The 23,141-nt window shown below is 36.4% G+C and overlaps 1 protein-coding gene across 8 annotated transcripts in view; it reads right to left on the bottom strand.

Moving 5' to 3' along the window:
- The window catches only part of MTACP3 (mitochondrial acyl carrier protein 3), a 95,209-nt gene that overhangs the window by 55,098 nt on the left and 16,970 nt on the right, over positions 1-23,141 (bottom strand). For 4 of the 8 annotated variants that reach the window (XM_089384773.1, XM_089384775.1, XM_089384769.1 and 1 more), the window contains exon 2: positions 13,430-13,657. In XM_089384773.1, the coding sequence (XP_089240899.1) occupies positions 13,430-13,645 (216 nt within the window). In that variant the 5' untranslated portion in view covers positions 13,646-13,657. The remainder of the gene's footprint in view (positions 1-13,429; positions 13,658-23,141) is intronic. The other 4 variants (XM_089384772.1, XM_089384771.1, XM_089384770.1 and 1 more) reach the window with 1 other exon arrangement.

Below are 23,141 nucleotides of genomic sequence, written 5' to 3'. Positions count from 1 at the left end.
CTTGCCAATGCTCTGAGTTATCTGGAACAGACGGTCTAAATATAACTTCCATTTTAATCTTATCCTTAATTAGCTCATTAGATAACTGGAAGGTAGTAGCAGCTACGGCAAGTTCATCCACCAAACTATTATGCTCTCTTGGGATAGCTTCAAGGTCAAGGGCATCAAAGTGTTCCATAGTATCCCACACAGCATTTCGATAATTCCTTAATCTTTGATTTTTACATGTAAATTTATTTTTAAGCTGCATGATAATTAAATCAGAATCCCCCTTAATACTAAGCAACTTAATTCTCAAAGATTTTTCCAATTCAAGACCCAATAGTAAAGTCTCATAGTCAGCGACATTATTGGTTGCTTCAAACTCCAATCGATAAGCAAACTTGAAAATGTGACCAAGAGGAGATTTAAGCACTATTCCTGCACTTTTACCATGCCTAGACGATGCACCATCAAAATACATGTACCAAACTTTATCATTGAGATCCTTAATCTTATCGTCAGGAGGAATTATGAAATTAGACATGATAGCATAATTCCCAATGTCAAATTGCTCTTTAGTTATCTCGTTATGAGGTCTCTTAGGATCTTCAACATGGAATTTTCTTTCAGGCTCTCTATTAAGTCTCACAAAACCATCACCTCTAGGAGAAGGAATCATAGCATATGACCAATTCAATTGAATACTTCCTCCTAGATCAAAGGCCCACTTTCTGGATAAAAGCATACCCCAGGCATCAAGCACATCAACAACAACAATGTCCATAACAATCATGATGTCCGGGTAAACTGACAAATGGACTTGTAAATCTTTGATCAAACCATCAACTTCAATCTTCTTAGAATCCATGGCACATATATTGTAGTAGGGTCTAGAAACTCTTAAATTAAGTTGTTCCATGAACCTTTTAGTCATGACACAAGCTGATGCACCAAAATCCAACATGCAATTATTCAATTTATATCCATTAACCAACAAGGTGATAAAGAAACTCTGGTGATCTTTGTTATCCGAATCTAAACTTTGCAAATATATGGGAGCATCATGATAATCAACTTCTGGGGTCTTATGTTGAGAAATATCTACTTGAGGACCTTGAATAGCCTTTAGTAACTTATCTCTTTGGGAAGGGATTTTGGCAATCTCAGAGACAGGAACCCAGATTTTCGCATTGTTAAACCAACTTCCCAAATCGACATCTAATCCAGAGTTTAAACCATGGTTAAAAGTTCGAGGGGGAATTTGATTCCCACTCTGATCTTTATCCCTTCTCTGATAGGTTAAACCTTTATCTCTAGCAATTTCCATGATTTGCTCTGGAGAGGGTTTTTCGCCATATAACTTAGCCAAAATGTCATCTTCATTTTTAAGGTTATTTACACTAAAAGCTGACGAGGGATGCATAACATCTCGACTATTTTCCTTAACTTCCATCCAATTATCCATAGACAAAGGAAACTCGTTACCTACTACATTTATTTGATCACCTGCCCCAAACATTCCATTATCTAAATTCTTCTAACGATGGGACAAGTAGCCTCTTCGTGAAGAGCATCACAAACCCGACAGTAAGGCGAAGCATTATCGACCAAATTAGTAAGCAGATTAGGAGGTCTCTGCTCACTAGATTGACCCTTCTTTTGCCAATTGTTATTTCTGTTATTATTATTTCTAGGATGGAAATTTTGCGTTTGCACTCTTTCCATTTGGACCAACCTATTATGCAAAGTAGATATCTCCTTAGTATGATTAATTTCCATGCTTTCGATCTTTTGAAGCAATTTCCGAACCAGCTCGCTATCAGGTTCTTGAACACCTTTTCCTTTAGGTTCTTTAGTTTCGTAGCAGCCCTATCGAAACCTGGGATTTCAGACTTCCCAGATGTTGTCTTATCCTTTTCAAGCTCTACGGCTAAGGCTTGGCAATCCCTATAATCAGGAAGTTTAGCACGTCTCAACTCATAAGAGGGCTCAGGGCCAAAGGCATCAATATAAAAATCTCGAAGAGATTTGTCGGTAGGTTTATAATCTTGAGGTAATTCTTTAATAATATCACTAAACCTTTTGTTAAATTCTTCATCGGTTTCATTCTCTCTCTTTTTTATTATGCTAATAGCTTTCACAAGGTGTCTTCCTTCTCTCTTATCTCCATACTATTCCTTAAAGGCATCAATGATCGATTGTAAGGAATCAAATGAATTCTGAGGCTTTTCTGAAAACCAGTCGTGAGTATCGCCCTCCCAAGTTAGAATAAAAAGAGTCATTCTAACATCTTCATGATTAAAATTAGCAGACCTTGCGTACTTAGCCATCCATAAACTAAAAGCTTTCAAATGAGAATTAGCACTAATCGTGTTATTTCCCTGAAAGCTAGGCAACTTATCTATCCCAAGTGTTGGAAGATCATTGGGATAACCTTGAATGTTAGAAAAATCACAAGGGGCATATATATCCATGATGTCGTGCTCGACCGGGCTAGTAAAAAGGAAATGGATATCAGATAGGGCTTCTTGTCCAAGGTTAACAAGAAGTGTACGAGAAGATAGTTTGTGTAATCGTACTCTAAGAACCCTTTCAGGATCAGGAGCAAGATTGACCAAACTACTTGGATGTCTTCTAGTATACACTCTTGCAAAAGATATATGAAGTGGAGTCGCCACCTGGACAGAAAGTGAAACACGGAAAAGCACGAAAGGAAGGAGCTAAGGACAGGAAAAGACGAGAGGAAATAAACGAGATGAATGTCGAAGGAACCAAGGACAAAAAAACTCTGTCCCCGGCAACAGCGCCAAAAAATGTTGTCGCACAGATTGTCTGGGCAGTGCGACAACGCTCGGACTGGGGGCTGTCACCCTGATCCCCGATCTCTCCGTTTAAGCCATCTCCCTAGGCTAAGGGGGGTAGACCCTTTGGGATAAAAGAAGATCAACTGGCAATCAGTTGGCTTGGGGGACACAGCGAGGGAAACAAGCACTTGATTGAGTAAAACCTGATTAGATCTTGTTATGCTTAGTACCAGTGCCTTGTGGAGTTAATGATTAAATAATTGTTTATCAACTGCTGCAAAAAATATGAAATTTGTAATTCCAAAATTAACAATTATTTACCATCAAATAACCCAAGCAATGCAAGATATTCAATAAATGCACAATGCTTTAACAATGTTTCAACAATTAAACTTCAAAAAATCAAATGCTTTAAATGACCATAAAATTTAAATGCTTACCAGTTCACAAAATGATTCATCTCTTTTCAATAGTTAATCTTTAAATAAACATTTAAACGTATTTAACTATAGAGAAGTGGAACATAAATACCACAAAAGACACAAAAATGAATTTTCAATTTTTTAGTTAATCTTTTTCAAAAAAAATATTTTTTATAAAAATTCTAAGTTTAAAATAAAACAAAGTTGAAGTCTAAAAATCTAAACTATAAAACAAAATTCTAATTAAAAGCCTAAGGACTAACTTTTTATGTTTTTGGGAATATTTTTATTTTTTATATTTTTTAACAAAATTAAACTAAAAATAAATATTTAAAAAAAATGAAACCAGAACATTAAAACTCAAACCTTTTTATGATTTTTTTTTTTTGAAGGAAAATGAAAATTGAATATATCTAAATTAAAACTAAAACCTAAGACTAAAAGCTAAGCTAAAAACAAAATGAAAGAACTAACACCTGATCTATAACAAACATAAAAAACTATTAAATCTAAATCCTAACTAAATGAAACTCAAATTTAAATCTAAAAATCAAATAAAAATCTAAACTAGCCTAAAACTAAAATAATCTAAAGCCAAACCTAACTAAAGAAAAATCTAAATCCTAACTATACAAAACTTAAATAAAATCTAAGCAAAAATCAAACTATAACCAAAATAAAATAAATCAAACCTATATCTAAACTTGCCAACATTTAAACTTACCATACGTATCACTTAATCCGTCACAAAAAAAAAATCGAATTTGTTTTGTTTGCTGCTAATACAGGTCTGCGAATGAAGAAAGGTCGACGGAGGGAGGGACTGCGAGGGAGCATTGACGAGGACGCAGCGCAAATGAAGCCATTGGTGTTCACTAGAAAACACAGCAGAGAGGCAACACGCAAGTGAGCAGCTCGTATGGCAAACAGAAGGAGAAAAGAGCTGCGGGTAAAGAGAAGACAGTGGAGGGTAAAAGAGCAGCACGCTGGTTATGCCAATATTGAAGTTGTGGACAAAATAAAAATTCCAAGCGTATTGTGTGTGTGTGGGTGCAGCGATGGAGAGAAGGGATGCGTGGAAGGATGCAGTTGCAAGTATGCTGACAGTGTGTGAAGGGAACCACGGGCGCAGGTCTAATGCTCGAGCGTTTTGGATAGCAGTAAATGGCCAGCGGATGGAGGGTAATGCCACACGGTAAAGGATAAGGGGAGCACGATGAAGGGAATCACATAGGAGGCTGGGCAAATGGAGTGTTGTAGCAGCGTGAGAAAGCTGATGATTTGCTTGTAGGTGGACGAGGTAGCTCAACGAAGGTAGAGGAATTAGTCTGCGGGTTGAGTGCTGAGACAAAAAAATCAATGGATGGGACAGCGTGGAGAGGGGTATGAAAGAAAGGTTTGCGGATGATGTGTGACGACTACAGATTGGATAGAGGGAAACTCGATGGCAGCAGCAAGACAATACGCAGGTTAGGGAAAGGGTATGGCTTGGACGGCCTTGAACTTCTTCTGAAACCTTAGAATTTTTAACTCCCTTTGCTTCTGATGAAAACCCTGCAATAAGTTTCCAGATCTGAAAGTGACTTGAAGTTGAACCCTCGAATAGCAAAATAGTGCCCCTGTAAAAACTAGTTGAGGCCAGATCTTACCCCCCAAGGCCTAGATCTGGCTTCCAACGAGAAATATTTTCCTCGAATCAGCAACCTACAAGAAAAAGAAAACCTAGAGGCAAAATATGCAAGGAAAAAAACCCAAAATTTAACTAAATAATTACAGTATTCACAAACTAACGACTCTAAGCAACCAGATTTATCAATTATCCACAGAAATATATTCAGAATTTTAGATTTACAATGAGATGCTTCAGAAAACCCCTCATGCATTCACAAGAAAAATTTAAATGATAAATCCGGGATCAAAATTGGCTGGGCTTTTCAAAAAAAAGTGCTTCTCGGGAGTTGGTTGGTTCAACCAAGAACTTCCCCAAACGCTCGTTGATCTTCAAAATCTAGATTTTCCTACACAGCTTACTTCAACCATCAACAAGGAGGGAGAAAACAATACTAAAATCCAAATCTAATGGAGATACCTGCCATCACATTCAGAAATTCTACTACCATTCAAACCCTAGTAACTAAACAAGATACCTGTGTTTAAAATCACTCTTCATCAAGCTATTATCAATGGCTGAAAATAAAATCATGCACAGAGATAAAACATCTTACAGCATTTCCAAAAGAGTAACACCAGCAAGATTTCAACCCCAAAGTCTTTCTTTATTGCACATGAAAAATTACTACAAGAGAGCTTCCTTTAGCACAAGACTCACAGATCGAATGATCTCAAATGACCCCTAACACCCTATTTAAAGGGAAATTTCCCAACGGCTAGTTCGAGTGATCCATGTCAAAGTGATCTCAACCGTCGATGAGGATCAAAATCTCTTTTAATCTCATCTGTCGAAATTTTAAATGCATTTTAATATATTAAAAAATTAAAATTTTGCATTTATTTCCTCAAAACTTTGACTTATTATTATTTTATTTTATTGTTATTTTATTATTTTTTATCTTTATTTTATTTTATTTTATTTTTTATTTTTTAATTATTTTTTAATTTTTAATTTTATTATTTTTATTATTTTTTTTTCTTTTTATTTTTATATTTTTTATGTTTTATTTTTTATTTTTTTTTATTTAAAGGGACCCTCGAACTTAGCCTTTGGAAAAATCACCTAGGACCTAGGACTTATGAGGGGATAAAACATTTTCTAACCCTCAAGACACTTTACATCATGATTTTTACAATTTTACATCTCAAAGGGGAAAACCCATTTGACATAGACCCTCATAGACTACCCAATCTTGTGACACAAATATAATCTAGCAGATCAAGCAATTTGTAATAACCTAACCAAATAGTTAGGATTGTTTCCAAATTACTTTTACATAGACTCGACCTAGCACACTAGGATTCCCTAAGATTCTAATGACAAAATCCATCCCGACTTTGGGGTTAGGCTAAAGGAAAACTCTGCCGACCATGGGTCGGTGAGACAAAAAACCTTCCGGAACGTAGATTATCACTAGAAAATTAGGTTTACCTAGGCAAATACATACATGACACAGATCTACTAAGATTATTTACAATTTATACACATGCAGATTGGGTTTACAACATAACATGACGGGGCTGATGATGATAGTTGAATGGCACGGACACGTCGATCAAGCACTACCCCTTTTGCGAAAAAAGGGGGTGTACTGCTATGGGTAGTTGACACATAGTGGTCAACAGGGCCCACAAGAAAGAGAAAGGGCAACAATTATAAATAGGAGAAGCAAACTCATTTTGGGGGTTCCTTGATTGTGCATTTCCAATTTATAGTTTGCTTGAGTTGTTTAGCCAAGTTAACTGGTGCTGCTTAGCACAGGGATTTCCAAGAAGAAAATCCCAACTCTCTTTCGGTGAACCAAGAGTGTCACCCTAAGAGAGAATTTGGAGTTGAGTGGAGGGCCAAATTCCAGCTATTGGAAGCTCATTTCATCATTGGTTCAGCCACTGCAAGTTTCGGGGAGGATGCAGTAGCAATAATTTGTGGTGCTTGGAGGAGATTTCTGGGGAGTTTCACTTGGAGAAATTGCAAAAATTATCCTTGAGGAAGGACAAGTCATCTTGGTGAGTTGCAGAGCTGGAGATTGTTGCTTCTACGAGGGTCGAATTTGTCTCCTCAGGCCTGTAGAGGAGTCATTACTCGGTGAAATTGCAGAGCAGAATTGGAGTGAGTTTGGTGCCGAATTAAGCAGAAATTTCACCCACATTTCCAGAGATAATTTGCAGGAAATTTTCTAGCCAATTGAGGGAGAAATTGGGACAAACTTGTAGCAATTCACTAAGCATGACGCAGAGCCATGCAGCTGGGATATTCGCACAAATTTGGGTAATTTTGGGTAGTTGAAACTAGCCCGAAATATTTCTGGGTTTTGTTGGTTGGGGGTTGAGGAGCTCAATCCTAATTTTGCAGAACGTTTAGAGCAGATTTGAGGCCCAAATCACAGTTTACCTCAAGCAGCAATAGCAATAAATTTTTAGCAGAGTACAGCCAGTGAGCCCATTTCAGCATGGAAACTTGTTCATATTAAATGGGTTTTGCGTGCTTGTTGTAGCAAGCCTAGGTGCACTCATTCCACCACATTTTGTACCCAGATTTACATTGGAAATTTAATAAATTGGCTCAACTCTCTTATTTATGCTCAATGGTGTTTTGATTTAAATTGCATGTGTGGAGTGTCAAATTTGCATGACTTAATTCTTTGTTGTAACTAGTTCATGTTTTGATATTCATTGTACTTTCTCTAGTTAGAATATTACATAAGTGCACCATATGAATCAGTGACTGAGCCAATGTGTCAGCGTACCTCCCTGCTTACTGTAGCATTGATGAGGGAAAAAGCTTTCTTATCCTTTCTCTTCCAAATGGCAAGGTCTCAAGCAGATGTAGGATTAGTTGGTCCTTCCTCCTTCAGCTTCACTTCTAATCCTAATTCGTCGTCAGCCTTTTTTGTGGCTTCTCCTTCACAAACTCCGTCCCATAGATCATTAAAAATGAGTGTCCTCTTTATCTTTCGAAGCCACTCTACGAATTTTTCCTTGTCGTTGAATTTAGTGAATGCATTTTGCATCCAACAATGTTTGAACAACTTCCAGATTCAACAACTCCACTTCGTCGAACAGTGTTCTTCTTCCGGATGTCAAATTTTCTTCACACACTTCAATCAGGCGGTTCTTGGAGATGGTAGATGAGAACAACGCAATACAAACCCTTGTACGATTTTTTATTTTTTTACCGCTTTAATTTTCATCAATCCGTTAGCTCTTCTTTATACTTATTTCTTTAAACCAAAATGCATCCCTTTAATAGATTGACATTATTACTTTAAAACTTTTTTTTATATTTAAATAAAAGTTTTTGATCTCAAGGACATTTACAAATAAAACTTTCAGAAATTGAAATGTATTTTCCACTCAGCTTATTTCACCAAACTGACTTTGCATTGATTATTTCTTAAATAAAAAACCTCTTACAGCATAGCACACTTATGAAATCATTCTCTTTTTTTTAAATAAAATTTGAAAGTTCTCACCCTTCTCCATATTATTACCTTTTATCATAGTCACATTGACAGTAATCCATGTACAACCTATCGCAGCCTGTTGTGCTAGTATTCAGCCCAATCAATTTGCATCTGCATCCAGTTCTCCTCTCCCTTTCATGAAACGAACTAAGCAACAGGACCCTCCTATCATAAGTGTAATTTATGTAGAAATGCGGCCGCCGCAAGCGCAGAAGGATGCCCCATAGGAATATTGTGAATACTTTCAGAAACAGTAACTTACTTGAGAGGGAGATCGCCTTGGAATCTTGATGACAACGTCCTTGATCTTGCTTTTCTAGAAAGGAACTTGATGTATAAGTCCTTCAGTTTGAGTAGGGTCTTTGAGGTCTCTTGAGATTGTTGAAGAAAAGTGTAACTAGGTTCGGTATTTGTAAATAAAATTTTGATCTTTGTACTTATCAAGAAAAAGAAATATTAATTTTGTAAATTATTCGAATAAGTTTCTTGCTCATTCCATAGGTCTAGGAAAGGTCAAAGAATGAAAGTCATGTGCTTGAGCATGAATATGGGTCAACCTAGTGTCAAGTAGCCCTCCAAGACAAGCACCATCCTCCAAGACGAAGACTGCCAACAAAACAATGAAGAAAACAGTTAAGTCGGCCTCAAAATGTATATTGAAGAACATTCATATCGGCTTAGTTGAAGTGAAATATCTATTCATGAGTTCAAGTCAGCGTGCCTACAAGACAGACCATTATATATACCCAATAGGATCTGCGCAAAAGTAAGAGAATATATCTCGGATTCTTCAGAGGTATAGCTACAGGATCTCAGACAATTACAGTGAGTAAGACCTTGCAATCTCAGTTCTTCGGATGGGTAATCTAATAAGGATTTCGTAGCAGGCAGAGAGCACACTTACTCTCAGCATATTAGATAGACACAGCACATCTATGATGACAGGAGGACGCAATCTTGATCTCAGTGTAATAATAATCTTGGTGCAATGAAAAGAACTCAGGCATGGTGATCATAGTTCCGGCCTTCTTACAGTTTCGGCCTCCTCACTATATCGACATTCTTCATTGAAGCAGTTCCTCTGTCTCGGCATGCTTGTGACATACCAACAGTCTCAGCGTAGTTATATAATGAAGATCCCGGTGCAAGGAACACACTTACTGTCTCGATATATATGATCTTTGTCTCGGTACTACTGTGATCCTACAGTAACACATTCACAACATACTCTGTCTCGACACATTGGTGATGAACTGAACGAAGACATGATCTCATTCTCAGTGTTGATCATGAAAAGATATCGATGCAGCTGTCATAGATATATATATAGATAACTCAATATCGAGATCTCATAGTTTTAATGATGATTTCAGAACAGTGAAATATCTAAGTGAAGGAGTAGCTATGGTGCAACAACAATGATCTCTTTGTTATGGTGAAGTCCTCAATGAAGGTACAGCCATAGTGTTGCAGCAGTAATGAATATCTCAGTGGTGCAATAGTGATGGCCTCAGTGGTGCAGCAATGATGATGATCTCAACAGTGACAAAGAAGAGGATTGGTGTCTTGGTCTTGGAGTGGCATGTTAAGTCAAGGGTCATGGTCTTGGTGTTCATCAATTGGAATCTCTATAAGAAGAATTATGTGTGGGTTTTCCTCTCCAAGAGGGAGGGGTTTTGGACCTGCAAGAATGTCAACATCTTGTGTTCTTGTCTCTTTCCTTTTGGTAGCTATTTGATGAAATACGAAACACACTAATAATGTTAAAGAGAAGATTGTGGTAATAAGAAAATTAAAAAGCCTCACAAATAGTTATCAAGTCAAGAAGAATCTCATTAACTCATATGCCTTAGTTTCTTCAACAGAGATGACTTGAGGATTCCAAGACTTCTTTCTAGTGTGGACTTCTTCTTTGATCTAGGGTTTTGATACTTCTTTTGTACATCTTGACTTCAAGATGATCTTCTAGATTTGCTTTAATGCCTTCCTCGAGATTTGATCCTTGAGTGTCCCTTGATAAGATGCCCTTCCTTGACTTTGTTACCTTAGCTCTAATACCATGTTGACTAATCTAGGGCATCAACATTCAGGTGATTTCTCTATTAATGATAACTGCTTGTGAATGCTTTTTACTTCAATAGATTAGGATCTTTCTTTAGTTAGATTATTATAGTGTTCTTCTTCATCAAATAGCTACCAAAGCATAAACAATAAAGAGACAAGACATGAAATGTAGGCTATCATCCAGGGCCAAAACCTCTCCCACTTGAGAGGAAAACCCAAACGAATTCTTCTTCTTATAGAGACTTCAATTGACGAATACCAAGACCAAGACCCTTGACCTATTTGACCTCTCCAAGGCCAAGTCACAAAGCTTCCTTTTCTTCCTTGAGTCAACAATAGTCAAACTCCTTGTTTCTTCCTTCTTCTAGGCCAACTTGCAGTGTTTTGGCTCTTAGAACAGACCTGCAACTTTCAACCCTAATTCAGAAACCCTAATTGTAGCACTTGGAAAGTGTCACCTTCTAGAGAATGCCCTTGACACCTTCGCTTAGGATAGAAGCTTCTTCTTGCTTGACTCGGCTTTTCTTTTGACTTGTCCTTCTCCCAATTCAGCTACCTAGATGACTGAAATGCCTCGGCCCTCTTCTTTTCTTTTTTTTGCAGTAGACAATCGTGCAATCTCACACGTGTGGAGTGATATCAGCCCTAAAAACAGACCCAAACAACTTCACTCTTCCTTCTTCTCGTTGGCTATGAAACTCCTTTCTTAGTGATTCTCGCACTTCCTATCGCTGACTTCTCGACCGAAATTCTATCTCTGAAATGAGGCAGAGCCGCCCTATTTATAGTGGTTTTCCCATCAAATAAGCCGACCTGAACTGTGGGTAAGCTGACATGTCTTTTGGTGTAGATTCATTACTCCATCTTGAAACCGCCTTGAACAAGATGCTTTAGCTTGGTCTTGGAGGGCCCTTTTATTCTTTTCATGACTCGTATATGTAATATGCCCAAGAAGGGTCTTCATACATGGCATTGACTCAATTTGACTTTATGACCAATCCTAAGGGCTCACAATGGGATCCTTACCTAAAAATAAAATTCCTTGCTCATGAAACCCATGAGACAAGCATTACAATAATAATTTTATTTTTCTTCTTTGCAGCAATTACATAAAATCACAATTACACATGTCATTATGAAGACCGAACCCAGTTACACTTTTCAACACCAGTTGGGTTCGATGGGTGCACTAGAGATGCACAAAAGTCATCGTAAGAGCCTTTCGAAGTGGTTGGCTCTGTTTCACGAGAACACAAAGCAAACAGGGAAGGAACAGGACAAACAACAGTTAGATCATGGTCACGTGGAAGAAGGAATTGTCAAACTGCAAGGAGCGTCGAAACCATAGAGCAAACATAGACGAACCCTCAAATATTTTTGTTCATTTAATGAGATTTAATCCCACTACCACAGAGTTCGTTGCACAGACACTGACTTTTTGATTGCCAATACATGGAGGAGGGCAGAAGCAGGTTTGGGCAGAGGAGCACTCAGCTCTGATACCATGTCAAACTGAGGATCGCTCAAAAAACTCAATGTCTTATTCATGAATGAGAGGCATAAATTTATTATAAAGGAGAAACAGTTCTCCAACTACGTAGGCTATTGGTCTGACCAACGACTTTTCCATTTCATATTTATAGCTATTTACAATTCACCATAATCCCGGAGGATTAGGTGTCTAACAGTGTCCAATGAAAATAAAAAATCTCTATTACACGGGAACCACTCCCAAGAGTTGGGAAACTCGTTCCAATGGTTCCCGTGCTCCTAGGAGCTTTGGAACTATATGGGAACGTTCCCTTTTCAGCGAGAACTATAATGGGAGCTTGGGAAAGTTCCAGGAGCTTTGAAGACTGTTTTTTTTGGAGTTCCCGCGTTCCCTAGGGTTGGGGAATACAAAGCCTATAGAGAAATACACTTAACTGACCAAAAAACATGAGCCTAAGTTGAAACCTTCTCAAGAAGAAAGGCCAAAGACATCCTTAACACCAATATCCTTAATTGAGAAATTGGAGCAATCCCTTCATGGGTCAAGGAAGTGTTTGGCACCTCGATATAAGGGCGATGATTATTTCTTTTGTTGTTTATGTATATATATGGCAGAAAATTGTGTGCATATTGTATGTGGCAGTCAATGCTTAAACATTAGAGTTTCTTTACTTTTTCTCTTAAGAATAACTAGAAAAACATATGTAAAATTGTTCCTTTGTATTTTTAAGCCAGATTGTTTCAAAGACTCATCATGTGTCATAATGAACTTAACATTTTAATATTTTATATATATAAAAGGGAGAGACTCAGGGAGAGAGACACCCAAAGAATATATTTATATATAAGAGAGATTATATATTTATTATTTATATATTTAAATTGATTTTAATATTTGAATATTTTGATTCAATATTAATTTTGATTATTATATAAATTATATAATTAAAAAAAAAAAAATATATATATATATATATATATATATATTTTTATATTTTTAATTTTTTTATTATATAATATTATTGCTCCCGATTAACTGTTTCCTGTAAATTTTGGGCAAACCTCTAGCCGTTCCCGACACCCATACCCAAGTTCCCAACGTTCCCACATTCCAGAAATTCATGCAACATAGTAAAAAATGAGTGCTAATGTATATCTTTCATTGTAACTGAGAGCACTTTAAACCATTTGAAACGTTAGGCTTACTCTTATGAAAGGACATAATTATCATTAATGCCTGGATATAAACAGCACCTCGTACAGAATTCTTGACTTTCCATTTAGATGTCTACATTTTACCTATCAGGATTTAGGCAAATAAATGCAGAACATATTCCTGACTCTAACTAGTAAGAACAAAACCAGAATGGCAATAGAAACTTATGAACATATTTAAATTTTAACAAGATTTGATGGAAATGAACAAATTTCCTCACAAGAATGAACAAAAATTCACTGGATTGTTTAGACACATAAAATTAACGTTTATAGATAGCAGAAGACAAGGAAAAGGTGCAAACATAATGCCTACCTTGTTTGAATCTATCTTGTCAAACTTCTTAACAAGCTCCATTACTCTCTCTTTCAGACAACTGAGGTTGTCAGGAGAACTTTGTGCCGATGCTTCCTGAGAAAATCTCTTTTTGATTGCAGGCAAAAAAATTCTGCCATGCCTTGGCAACAACTGATACTCCGCACCAAGCCTGATCCTCATATGCTTTAAAACGATAGCCCTCATAAATTGCATATCTTTGTGCTGCTAAAAACAAAGAACAAGAACTGGTCAGCAAAACCAAGAGCTAAAAACCAATACTATTCCTCAAGTAATCATTCATCTTGTTGTCAACTTCTTAATTAAAGAACGGATACATGCATGATGTACGTAAGTTTTGACAATGACACAGGAAAATTTGAACTTTCAAATTGTATTGCTGTGCTTAACTTATCAATGAGGGGATGCCCATCTACCAAAGGCAATACATTTGACCCAAATGATTACAAACAAAATGTAGTCAATTGTTCCCTACTTACGTGTAATGTGATGCACAAATAAACCATGTGCCAGGAGATGACAGGGAAGCCCAATGAAAGTGCAGGGAATTCATTGTTGCGCAAATTTCTGGAATGCAGGAATCCCAAAAAATAGGTATGGCTGTCCAGAACAGCTAGAAACTTTGCCCAAATTTGCAGGGATGGGAGCAGCAATTATATATATTTAAAAAAAAACAAAAGAAATTTAAAAAAAATACGGACAAAAACAAGAAATTTCAAAATAAAAAAAGTGCATAGGAACAGTTGGTGATGCACAAATAATGCCCAATAAATAGACCGGGACTGAACCGCTGACCAAACCAGTCAACCCCAAAAACCAGAAATGGACCAGACCTGAACCGGCAACAAAGCCAGTCGACCAAAAAATATATAAGCAGCAATAATATATATTTAAAAAAAATGTTAAAAATTATGGAAAAAAGCAAGAAACTTCAAAATTAAAAAATGCATAGGAACACTTGTCGACACACAAACAATGCCCAATAAATAGACCAGGACTGAACCAGTGACCAAACCAGTCAACCCAAAAACCGGAGCCGGACGAGACCGGAACCAGAAACAAAACCAGTGGACCAAAAAATATATAAATATCCAGATTTTAATTAAAAAATATATCTTCATGTACATTCATGAAACCAAATCACTAGACACCAAATATGCAAAGTTTTTCTATCTATAAAGATGAATATAGCAAAATGGCACCAAGTGCAATACACATCTAAACCAAAACACATTAACATTAAGTTTTTAAATGGCCTGCATAGTACAAAAATAATCATACTATGGTATACAATCAAATCAAACTAGATAATCATCCAAATCTAGATCCTTTACATTCCTTGAAGGTCACACCAATGTCCGTGCCTTGAGGTGGAAGCAGGTGAACTCATCCAAGATAAGTCCATTCACATCGGAAGGGATCGTCATTAAATAGAAATTTAGGAGTTAGCCTTTAGGGTAGTTGTAGGGTTTTAATTTTTTGTGTTTTATTTTTTTGATCATTCTGGGGGAAGGAGGTGTACCAGTTGATTTCAACCAGTTTGTCTTGAATCAGCCAGTTCAGAACAGTTTAAGACCAAAACTGGTCATTTTAAATTGAGGTGCTGGTTCTACCCAAAGAAACCCCATAACCAATCCAAACGGCAAGTTTAGCCAGTTCTGGTCCAGTACTAATAACATTAGACAATAGAGCCCGATAAACAAGAAAACAAATCAGATTGTAGTTGAGAGTCATTGTGAATTGCACATGGTTGATAGTAGATACACATCATCATCTTTGAAAGGCACTGAACTTCATAGGTCCAAGGTATAATTTCTTTTACTAACTAAATACAATGTTATGAACTAAACTACAGGGGATTGTTGATATCAACAAAATCTGAAAAAGGTATAATAAGTACATCACATTTCAAACATATTGTACATGTCCTTCCAACATAAGTGCAATCAATCCAATGCATAAGCACTACCCCACTGAAAATAATTTGCAAATATTTTTTACTCTTTTCATTAGAATCAATGATTTAAACAAGTAAACCACTCAAGATTTCCATAGTTACACTACAAGATAGTAGCAAATAGTAGAGTTAGCGGAACTTTTGGCCTTTGTTTGAGTGTTTTGACTTTTTACTATTTTACGTATGCAATACATGTTTTGAACGTTTCATAGATCTCAATGCCATAAAGTTCAAAGGCTTTGGGGCCTTATTTCTTAGAGTCTAACTAGGCCATGGCTAAGAGGGTTTAGACTCTTCTCCTTCAACACTTCATTATATGCAAGTAAATAGTGTCCACACTCATCATCCTCATTGAGTTCAGGGCTCCCCCCCCCTGAGATTGTTTTCAGCCTGATTTAACTCCTACATCATGTTCCGGACTATGTGAAACCAATGGCAGGTTGAGATTCGTATCAATATATAGACTACTGCTCTTCATAGCACATTCCCTTGGCTAGCTGCCCCAAACAAGCTTTCGGATTATTTGTGGGGGTATCGAACCTTTTGAAGAAGTGGGTCTCTCAGTTGACTTCCTCCCTCCATTAAGATACTCGATGCACCAATTTGCCTCCTAGCCATTAGATAAGCGCTGAATGAGATCACCCAGGGGTCAGGACAACATCTACAAATAGTATACACAGATCGCTTTGACAAACCCATTGGGTGGGTTATGCCCAAAGATGGCCTTTTTATGGAAAGCATTTCATGGAGCTAAGGGACAAACTTATTGTTCTACCTCCATACATGTGTAGTCACTGGATGCATGCTCTTTGCATCCCCCTAGGCCAATTCAAAGTGGGTTCACATAGACTTCAAGAGGAGAAAAAGCACTAGCCAGACCGGTCAAAAAAGATTTGCCAATTGTGCCATCCTTAGGAGGTTGAAATATATAAGATAACATAATTTTATTGATGTCCAACAAATTACCACTAAATTAGGTCAATAAGACTGACAAGTACACTGATATCAATACAAAGTGGCAACGCAAAGATGACTCCTATAAAAAGCAAGATGTAGAAAGTATTAATCTAAGCTAAAGCCTAAGAACCAAACTACAAAAGTGGAGGAGCATATATGAAAAAAGGATGTACAAAGGGCATGGATTCAAAATCTAGAGTGCTAATAATAATAATAATGTCAGCGTATCAGAGTCTCAAGAAAAAAGATTGTCCAAAAGAGGACCTGGAGGGATGATCTAGACTGCACTATGCACTGCTTCCTAGAAGAGGTCAACCATCGTTGGGGTCTCGATGATCTCATCTGGCTAATAGTATGGGATCTAGAGTAACAATGACACTAACGCCTCCAATAAGTGTGGATAGTCCCACGATCCCGCATTGATTTGAATCATAATCAAACCCACTATCCATCAATCCTTTGCGCCCCTAGAAAATGAGAGCACCATAGAAAAAGAAGTGATCATCTGGGTGGAAACTAGTCTAGGAAAATGAAGCTTATTACAGCTCAAATCATACCCTACATTTTTCACAATTGTGACCATGTTGATGAGCCCAAAATGTGATGATTTCTATGCATGCAGACTTGTGGGATGATTTGATGTACAAGGTTTGGCTAGTTGGTTGCCTAGGTCACCGATGGTGGACATCCATGACAAGTCATTTTAGTCCCCATTTTCAAAGTGCTTGGTTTTATTACTCCGATCAACTACCCCTTGGTGGTGGTAAATCCCATCATGTTGGCCATTTATGTCCTTGATAGGTATTCAAGCAGCTTGGGATGGATCAACTCAAACACATGATTTAAAAGAGCCCTAGTTATTCATTTACTTTATTGCTATGTAAAAGGTGATTGTGCTTTGTAAGGTTGTCAAACCCATGATTTAACACACATATTTTCCACGCAATGACCCTCTCTTTTCTTATGTATTTTCCAAACTTTCCCCATGAGCCTTTGGAGGTGATTCTACACATGCTTATCCAATCTCACACTTCCCAAGGGAGTGTTAGAATATTTTAGATATATCAAATATTTTGAGGCATTGGTCACACTCTCTATGGCACAAATGGGCTAGTTGCATCCACATGGGCCTCCTCTACACATGACATGTGCTATATGCTTGAGCACTCTCCTTTTTTATGGACTTTTGAGCTGATTTTTCTTGCTATGGATGGTCGAACCACCCACATAGGTAAATATGATAATTGTGGGGGTGTTTTTGTGTTGATTAGATGAGGTGGACATCACTTAATTGATGTGGCCATTCACTTATATCAATATGATATGGCAAATACTTAAAGTGTTTCATGGCATAAAAATAATGTAAAAATGTTGCTTAAAGACAAATCTCTCCAAAATGAGAGAGTCGTCCATCTTAATGAAGCATATTTTCACCTTTTCAAAGTTCATTTAGTACACTCCAGCTAGATGTCGGAACTATGTGGAAAAAGGAACATTGCTTGGTCATAAATGAAGCCTCCCAAGAACAAATCGATTGGAACGTTAACTCCCTAAAGCAAATTTGCCTCCTTCTGGACCTTGACGTCGCCCTTTTATGAGGGTTTCTTCAATGTGAAAGCATCTTTGTAATTGTTTGCTTGACTCTCCAAACCTTGTGGATGACAAGTATTTTGAGTGACTCCTAGGCTAAAATTAAGGAATAAAGAATGAGGAGTTGTGAGCCTCATCTATAAATAAAGGTCGTCCTCTCATTCCAAATGGTTGTGAATTGTTGGAGAATATTTTTGAAGCCAATCATAGATGATGTTTATTTGGTGTTTTGGTGTCAATTCCCTTGAGCTTTCTCTATCTTGGTTATTTTATTGGTTCAATGGAGATATTGTTATGGATGATTCAAGACTTCTACTAGCTAGCAAGATCGATTCATTGAGGGGCAACGTTTTTCCACTTGGAAGAAGATGTCTACGGTTTGATACTCTCATTTTCTTCTTATTTGATACTCTCATTTTCTTCTTAGTTGGTGTGGTAAGCGCTTACTCTCTTGTTTTCTTTAGCTTTATGCTCCTTGACCAGGGTTGTACTATGCTTTTCCATTACATTGTTGGCTTTGTTGGTGAAGCCTATTCTCTTTAAGGAAACCCTTCTTGTAGGGCCTTGGTTTTCATAGCTTATCTTGATTAGACCTAAGTCACATGGTTCAAATTCGAGTTTAGATTTGACAACTATTAAGTTTGATTTGGATTCTAATTTTCTGATAAGGTTTGGATGTGGTTCGGCTTTAGGTTTGTCCATATACATTTTGAGAATATATATATATATATATATATACATATATATACATATATATATATATATATATATATATATATATATAAAAGAACATAAAAGAGTAAGAAATGAGTATCAATACACAAAGAAATAAGAAATGAACATAAAGAAACAGAACATATTCATAAACTTCAAAATTTAAAAGGATATGTATGTTCAAAATGTCAAACACTTGTAATAGTTAAAGTAAATTTACAAAATCTAAAACAAGATCAAATACAACACTACAATGCAATTCATTTCTTGAAAAATAGAGAGGAAACAGAGAGTACCTACATTAGACTCTAAAACTCCACAAAGAACAAAGAAAGGAATGATGTATGATGACACCAATGAAATGCAAAAAAAGATGAAAAATGTTTGCTCTAGCCCAAGTGGTATCTTTGATTAAAGAGAGAGATTATTTTCTTGCTAAGGCATAATTAGTTCTAGAAGAAAGTAGGAATTTTAAGATGACTGAATTATTCTACTTGGAATCACTTATGAGAGTGCAACTAAAAATTGCATATAAATCAATCTACGAACTGGTTGGAATATATGTCAATGAGGGATAGGATCTAATCCTAAGTTGCAGGAAACGTGGCCCTAGGGGTCGTTTCCTCCCGGGAAACGAAATGAAACGCGTTTCCGCGTACCGTACGGCCTGGAAACGTGTTTCCAGCCGTACGGCCACGTTTCTCGAAACGGAAACGTGGCCGTATGGCCAGAAACGCGTTTCCAGGCCGTACAGCCCGCGTTTCCCAATTGAATTGTGTTTTTTTTTAATTTTTTGTTTTTTTCAAATTTGTTTTTTAATTTTCTAGATGTGTGTCTAAAGTTATAAAAGTGAATTTTTGCCCTAGTGTTGACATGCAGTTCATGGTAATGTTAAATTCTTAAAGTAAAAGTGATATTCTCATTTATTTTTCATTTTCATCCTTTTACTTAAATTTTTAACATTACCATGAAATGACTCAGGATGTTTGAGAGTGGTTTCGCCCTCATTGGATTTCATATGGAGAAAGTAGAATTTTAGATCTCACTCAAAATCCAGCAGACTTATTTGTTTTTCAGGATTTCAGGATTGAGGGGGTTGCAATGTTTCCATTGGATTTTATCATGTACTAGGGTATGGAACTTCTATTTAATCAAGAGAACCAAGCCCTCTATGCAGGGGAAACTCCCAATAATCAAAATCATGTAGGGTACTAGGGTATGAAACGTGTATTTAATCAAGAGCACTAAGGTCGTTCGACTATGTAGGAGGAGACTCCCAATACAACAGTGGTCCTTCTAAAGAATGGGATGTGGATGCAAAAAACCCTGATTTGGATCTCTCTCTTGCAGCCTTATAGTCTTTATTGTACTTGCAGCCTCATATATTAATATAAATAAAGGCTGATTTTGAGATTTGGATATCTAATAAAGGTTGCTTTTGGATATTCCGATATTTTTATTTTCATTATGTGATCATTCATGAGTAAATGTGATGTAAATTAAATCTTAATGTTTAAGTGTAATAAATTATAATGTATATATATACATATATATTTAAATATTTTCTATATATTTTCTATATATATATTTAAATATTTTCTATATATATATATATATATATATATATATATCGCGTTTCCCCGTTTCGTGCAACTTAGATCTAATCCTATTTGCACGAAACGGGGAAACGCGAATATATATATATACATATATATTTAATATATTTTCTATATATATTTTTATTTTCTATATATATATATATATATATATATATTCTATATATATATATATATATATATATATATATATATATATATATATATATATATATATATATCACGTTTCCCCGTTTCGTGCAACTTAGATCTAATCCTATTTTATTTGCCAATTGACAATACATATCAGTTGTGTAATTTGTTTTAGGCTAGTGGTACGACTCACTAGTAAAGACTCCATCATCAGATCGCGTGTGGTAGTTGTTTGAGCACGGATGATTACAAATTCCCAGGCACTGTGCATTGTTCATTGTTGTGTTCCTCTTAAGTTTTGAACTCATACACACTCTGAACTCATACAAACTCCAACGACGACTCACTAGGGAAATAAATAGACTCCAATCTCGACTTTCTGCACCATAGATGCAAATAAGACATTAGGATCGAGCTTCAGAAAAAGGAATTTCATGTGGTAACAGCTAATGGGTCCACCATATACCTAATTCGAACTTGGTCGAACCTCATCCTTTTTCCTTTAAATTTATGTTTTGGTTCAAGTTCAAGTTCGTTTCAGTTCGGGTTTAGGTTCATCCTATCATTCGGTTCGATTTGGGTTTGGGTTCAAATATGAGGTTTGACTTTGAGGTTCGTCGAACCTCAACGAATTTCAAATTTTTTTCAGGTTCACCGAATTCCAAACCTGAAGGTTTAGGTTTGGCGAACCCTGTGACTTAGGATTAGACAAGGGATTACTTGGTCTCTTTGTACCCTAATCCCTCACTCTAATCCATAAGCATAGAAACACCATATTTGGAGGGGTATCTCACTTGCCACCATTAGCACTAAGTACAAATAAAGCATCTAAGCTTACTCCCAACAACCAACAAAAAAAACCCTAATCTTTTCCTTTGTCTTATAAAATATACAAATACAAAAAAATATAGAAAATAAACCCATCAAAAAATATTTATTTATTTTCTAGAACAAATTTCACGTATTATTTTCTTCATCGAGACATTTTTGTCCAAGGGTTCACAGTAAATTGTTGATTTTTAATCCTAATTGGGAACATTAAAACCATAGATTTGTGCTTAAAGGTTTCATCTAACATCTAGTGCGCTGATTTAAGGATTTTACTAAATCTGGAAGTTAATTACAACATACCAAATCAGATTTTATAAAACCCTTAAGCTAGGGTTTACTCCATAAAGTTGCATTCTAACCCTACCCTGGCTCATATTTCATTGTTCAATGTTATTAAAGGTTATCTAACACATTCTAATGGTGAAATTTGTCCCCTAAGTGGTTTGCATTGCTTATATTTCAATTTGGAGAATTTTGGGTAAAACCTTGGGGAATTCACAGCCTTCTCATCTAAATTTGGGCTAATTTCTGATTTGCTTATCTTTAGAACTTGTATTTTATCATTGATGGGCTGTTTTTACATGTATATTTCATTTCCCTAGCCAGGGCACCCAAGATCTATCATTAAAAGTGCTTTTAGGCACTTTTGGATGGCTTTTCTTCATCCAAAATCTGCATTTTCTGTTTTTTTCTGTCATAAGTCAGATTCCAGAAAGTTTGAACAGCAGCAGGCTTGTCCATTTCACAGCACATAATTAAGAGGTAGTTTTATAATATCATTTGTCATTGATTTGTGCAATTTTACATCACTCTTGGATGGTGAAAGGTATACTTTCTCTAACTTAAAAAGTGATTTCCTTGTGCTGATTTATATTTCTGTCATAGCAATTTTTATAATAGATTTTAGCATATAATAATTAGCTCCTAACACTCATTAACAAGTAGTGATTGATGAACTCTTCATTGAATAATCTAAAAGTATTTTGTCACTAGATTGGCACTGGTCTATCTAACTTATATTGAGGTGTTTATTGGTGAAGTGAGTTGTTTAGTGTCTACAACAATATACCTTGCAAATTCATTTCACAAATTGGGATAACCCCCGTGGCTTCAAGCAGCTGGCATACAGTGAAGGACAGATTGTGCTAAGGTGATAGTGGTACGTTTCCCATTTGTGCTTACCCTCTTAGCACCACTATCTATACTTTCACAAGAGGTGAGAGTTTGAGTGGTAACAAAGCCTGAGCGTTTCCTGTATATAAGGCCAAGCATCTCTCCTCAAGGTATTTGAGGAAACTAGAAAGGGTATATAACTTCCTAAATAGACAATGGTACCGCCCTCAAACCTCCTAATATATGAGGCATTGGAAGATGAAGTTCTCCTCTCTTTCAACCCCCCAAAGATGGCACAACTAACAAATCCTATCTAATCGCTCAATCTGGTGCTCCGCCTCCCCTTGAAGTCTATGCAAGCCTATTCCAAATTGGCTTAGAGAAATCTAAAGAGCATATATCCAATGATGGCACATGTAGGAAGGCCAGACAATCAATCCGTCCCTTAACTCCATGATGTGATCACATAGAATAATATCATCAATATCTTTCCCCCTTTCAACTAAAGGATGAGAAGTCCTAAGACCTGTGAATCAAAAACATGAATATGCCCCACTTGAAAGTGGAAAAGAGTAACCAAATTGTCTTTGAGCAAATCCAAAAAGACTCAATCTTCAACTCAAACTACTACATCAAGTGGACCTCTCATACTCCTAATCATTAATTCCCAAATCAAAAAGTTCATGTTGATTTGTTGTAGAAATCACTCCAATCATGTATGCATGTATCTATGTACAAACTTGATGATAAGACTACTCCAACAACTTGGCTTCCAAAATCC

This window comes from Pinus tabuliformis, chromosome Q (genome assembly GCF_031772625.1).
Source record: "Pinus tabuliformis cultivar Carrire ecotype Pingquan chromosome Q, CPIR1, whole genome shotgun sequence".
Classification (NCBI taxonomy): Eukaryota; Viridiplantae; Streptophyta; class Pinopsida; order Pinales; family Pinaceae; genus Pinus; species Pinus tabuliformis.
This window is presented reverse-complemented; position numbering and strand designations above follow the sequence as displayed.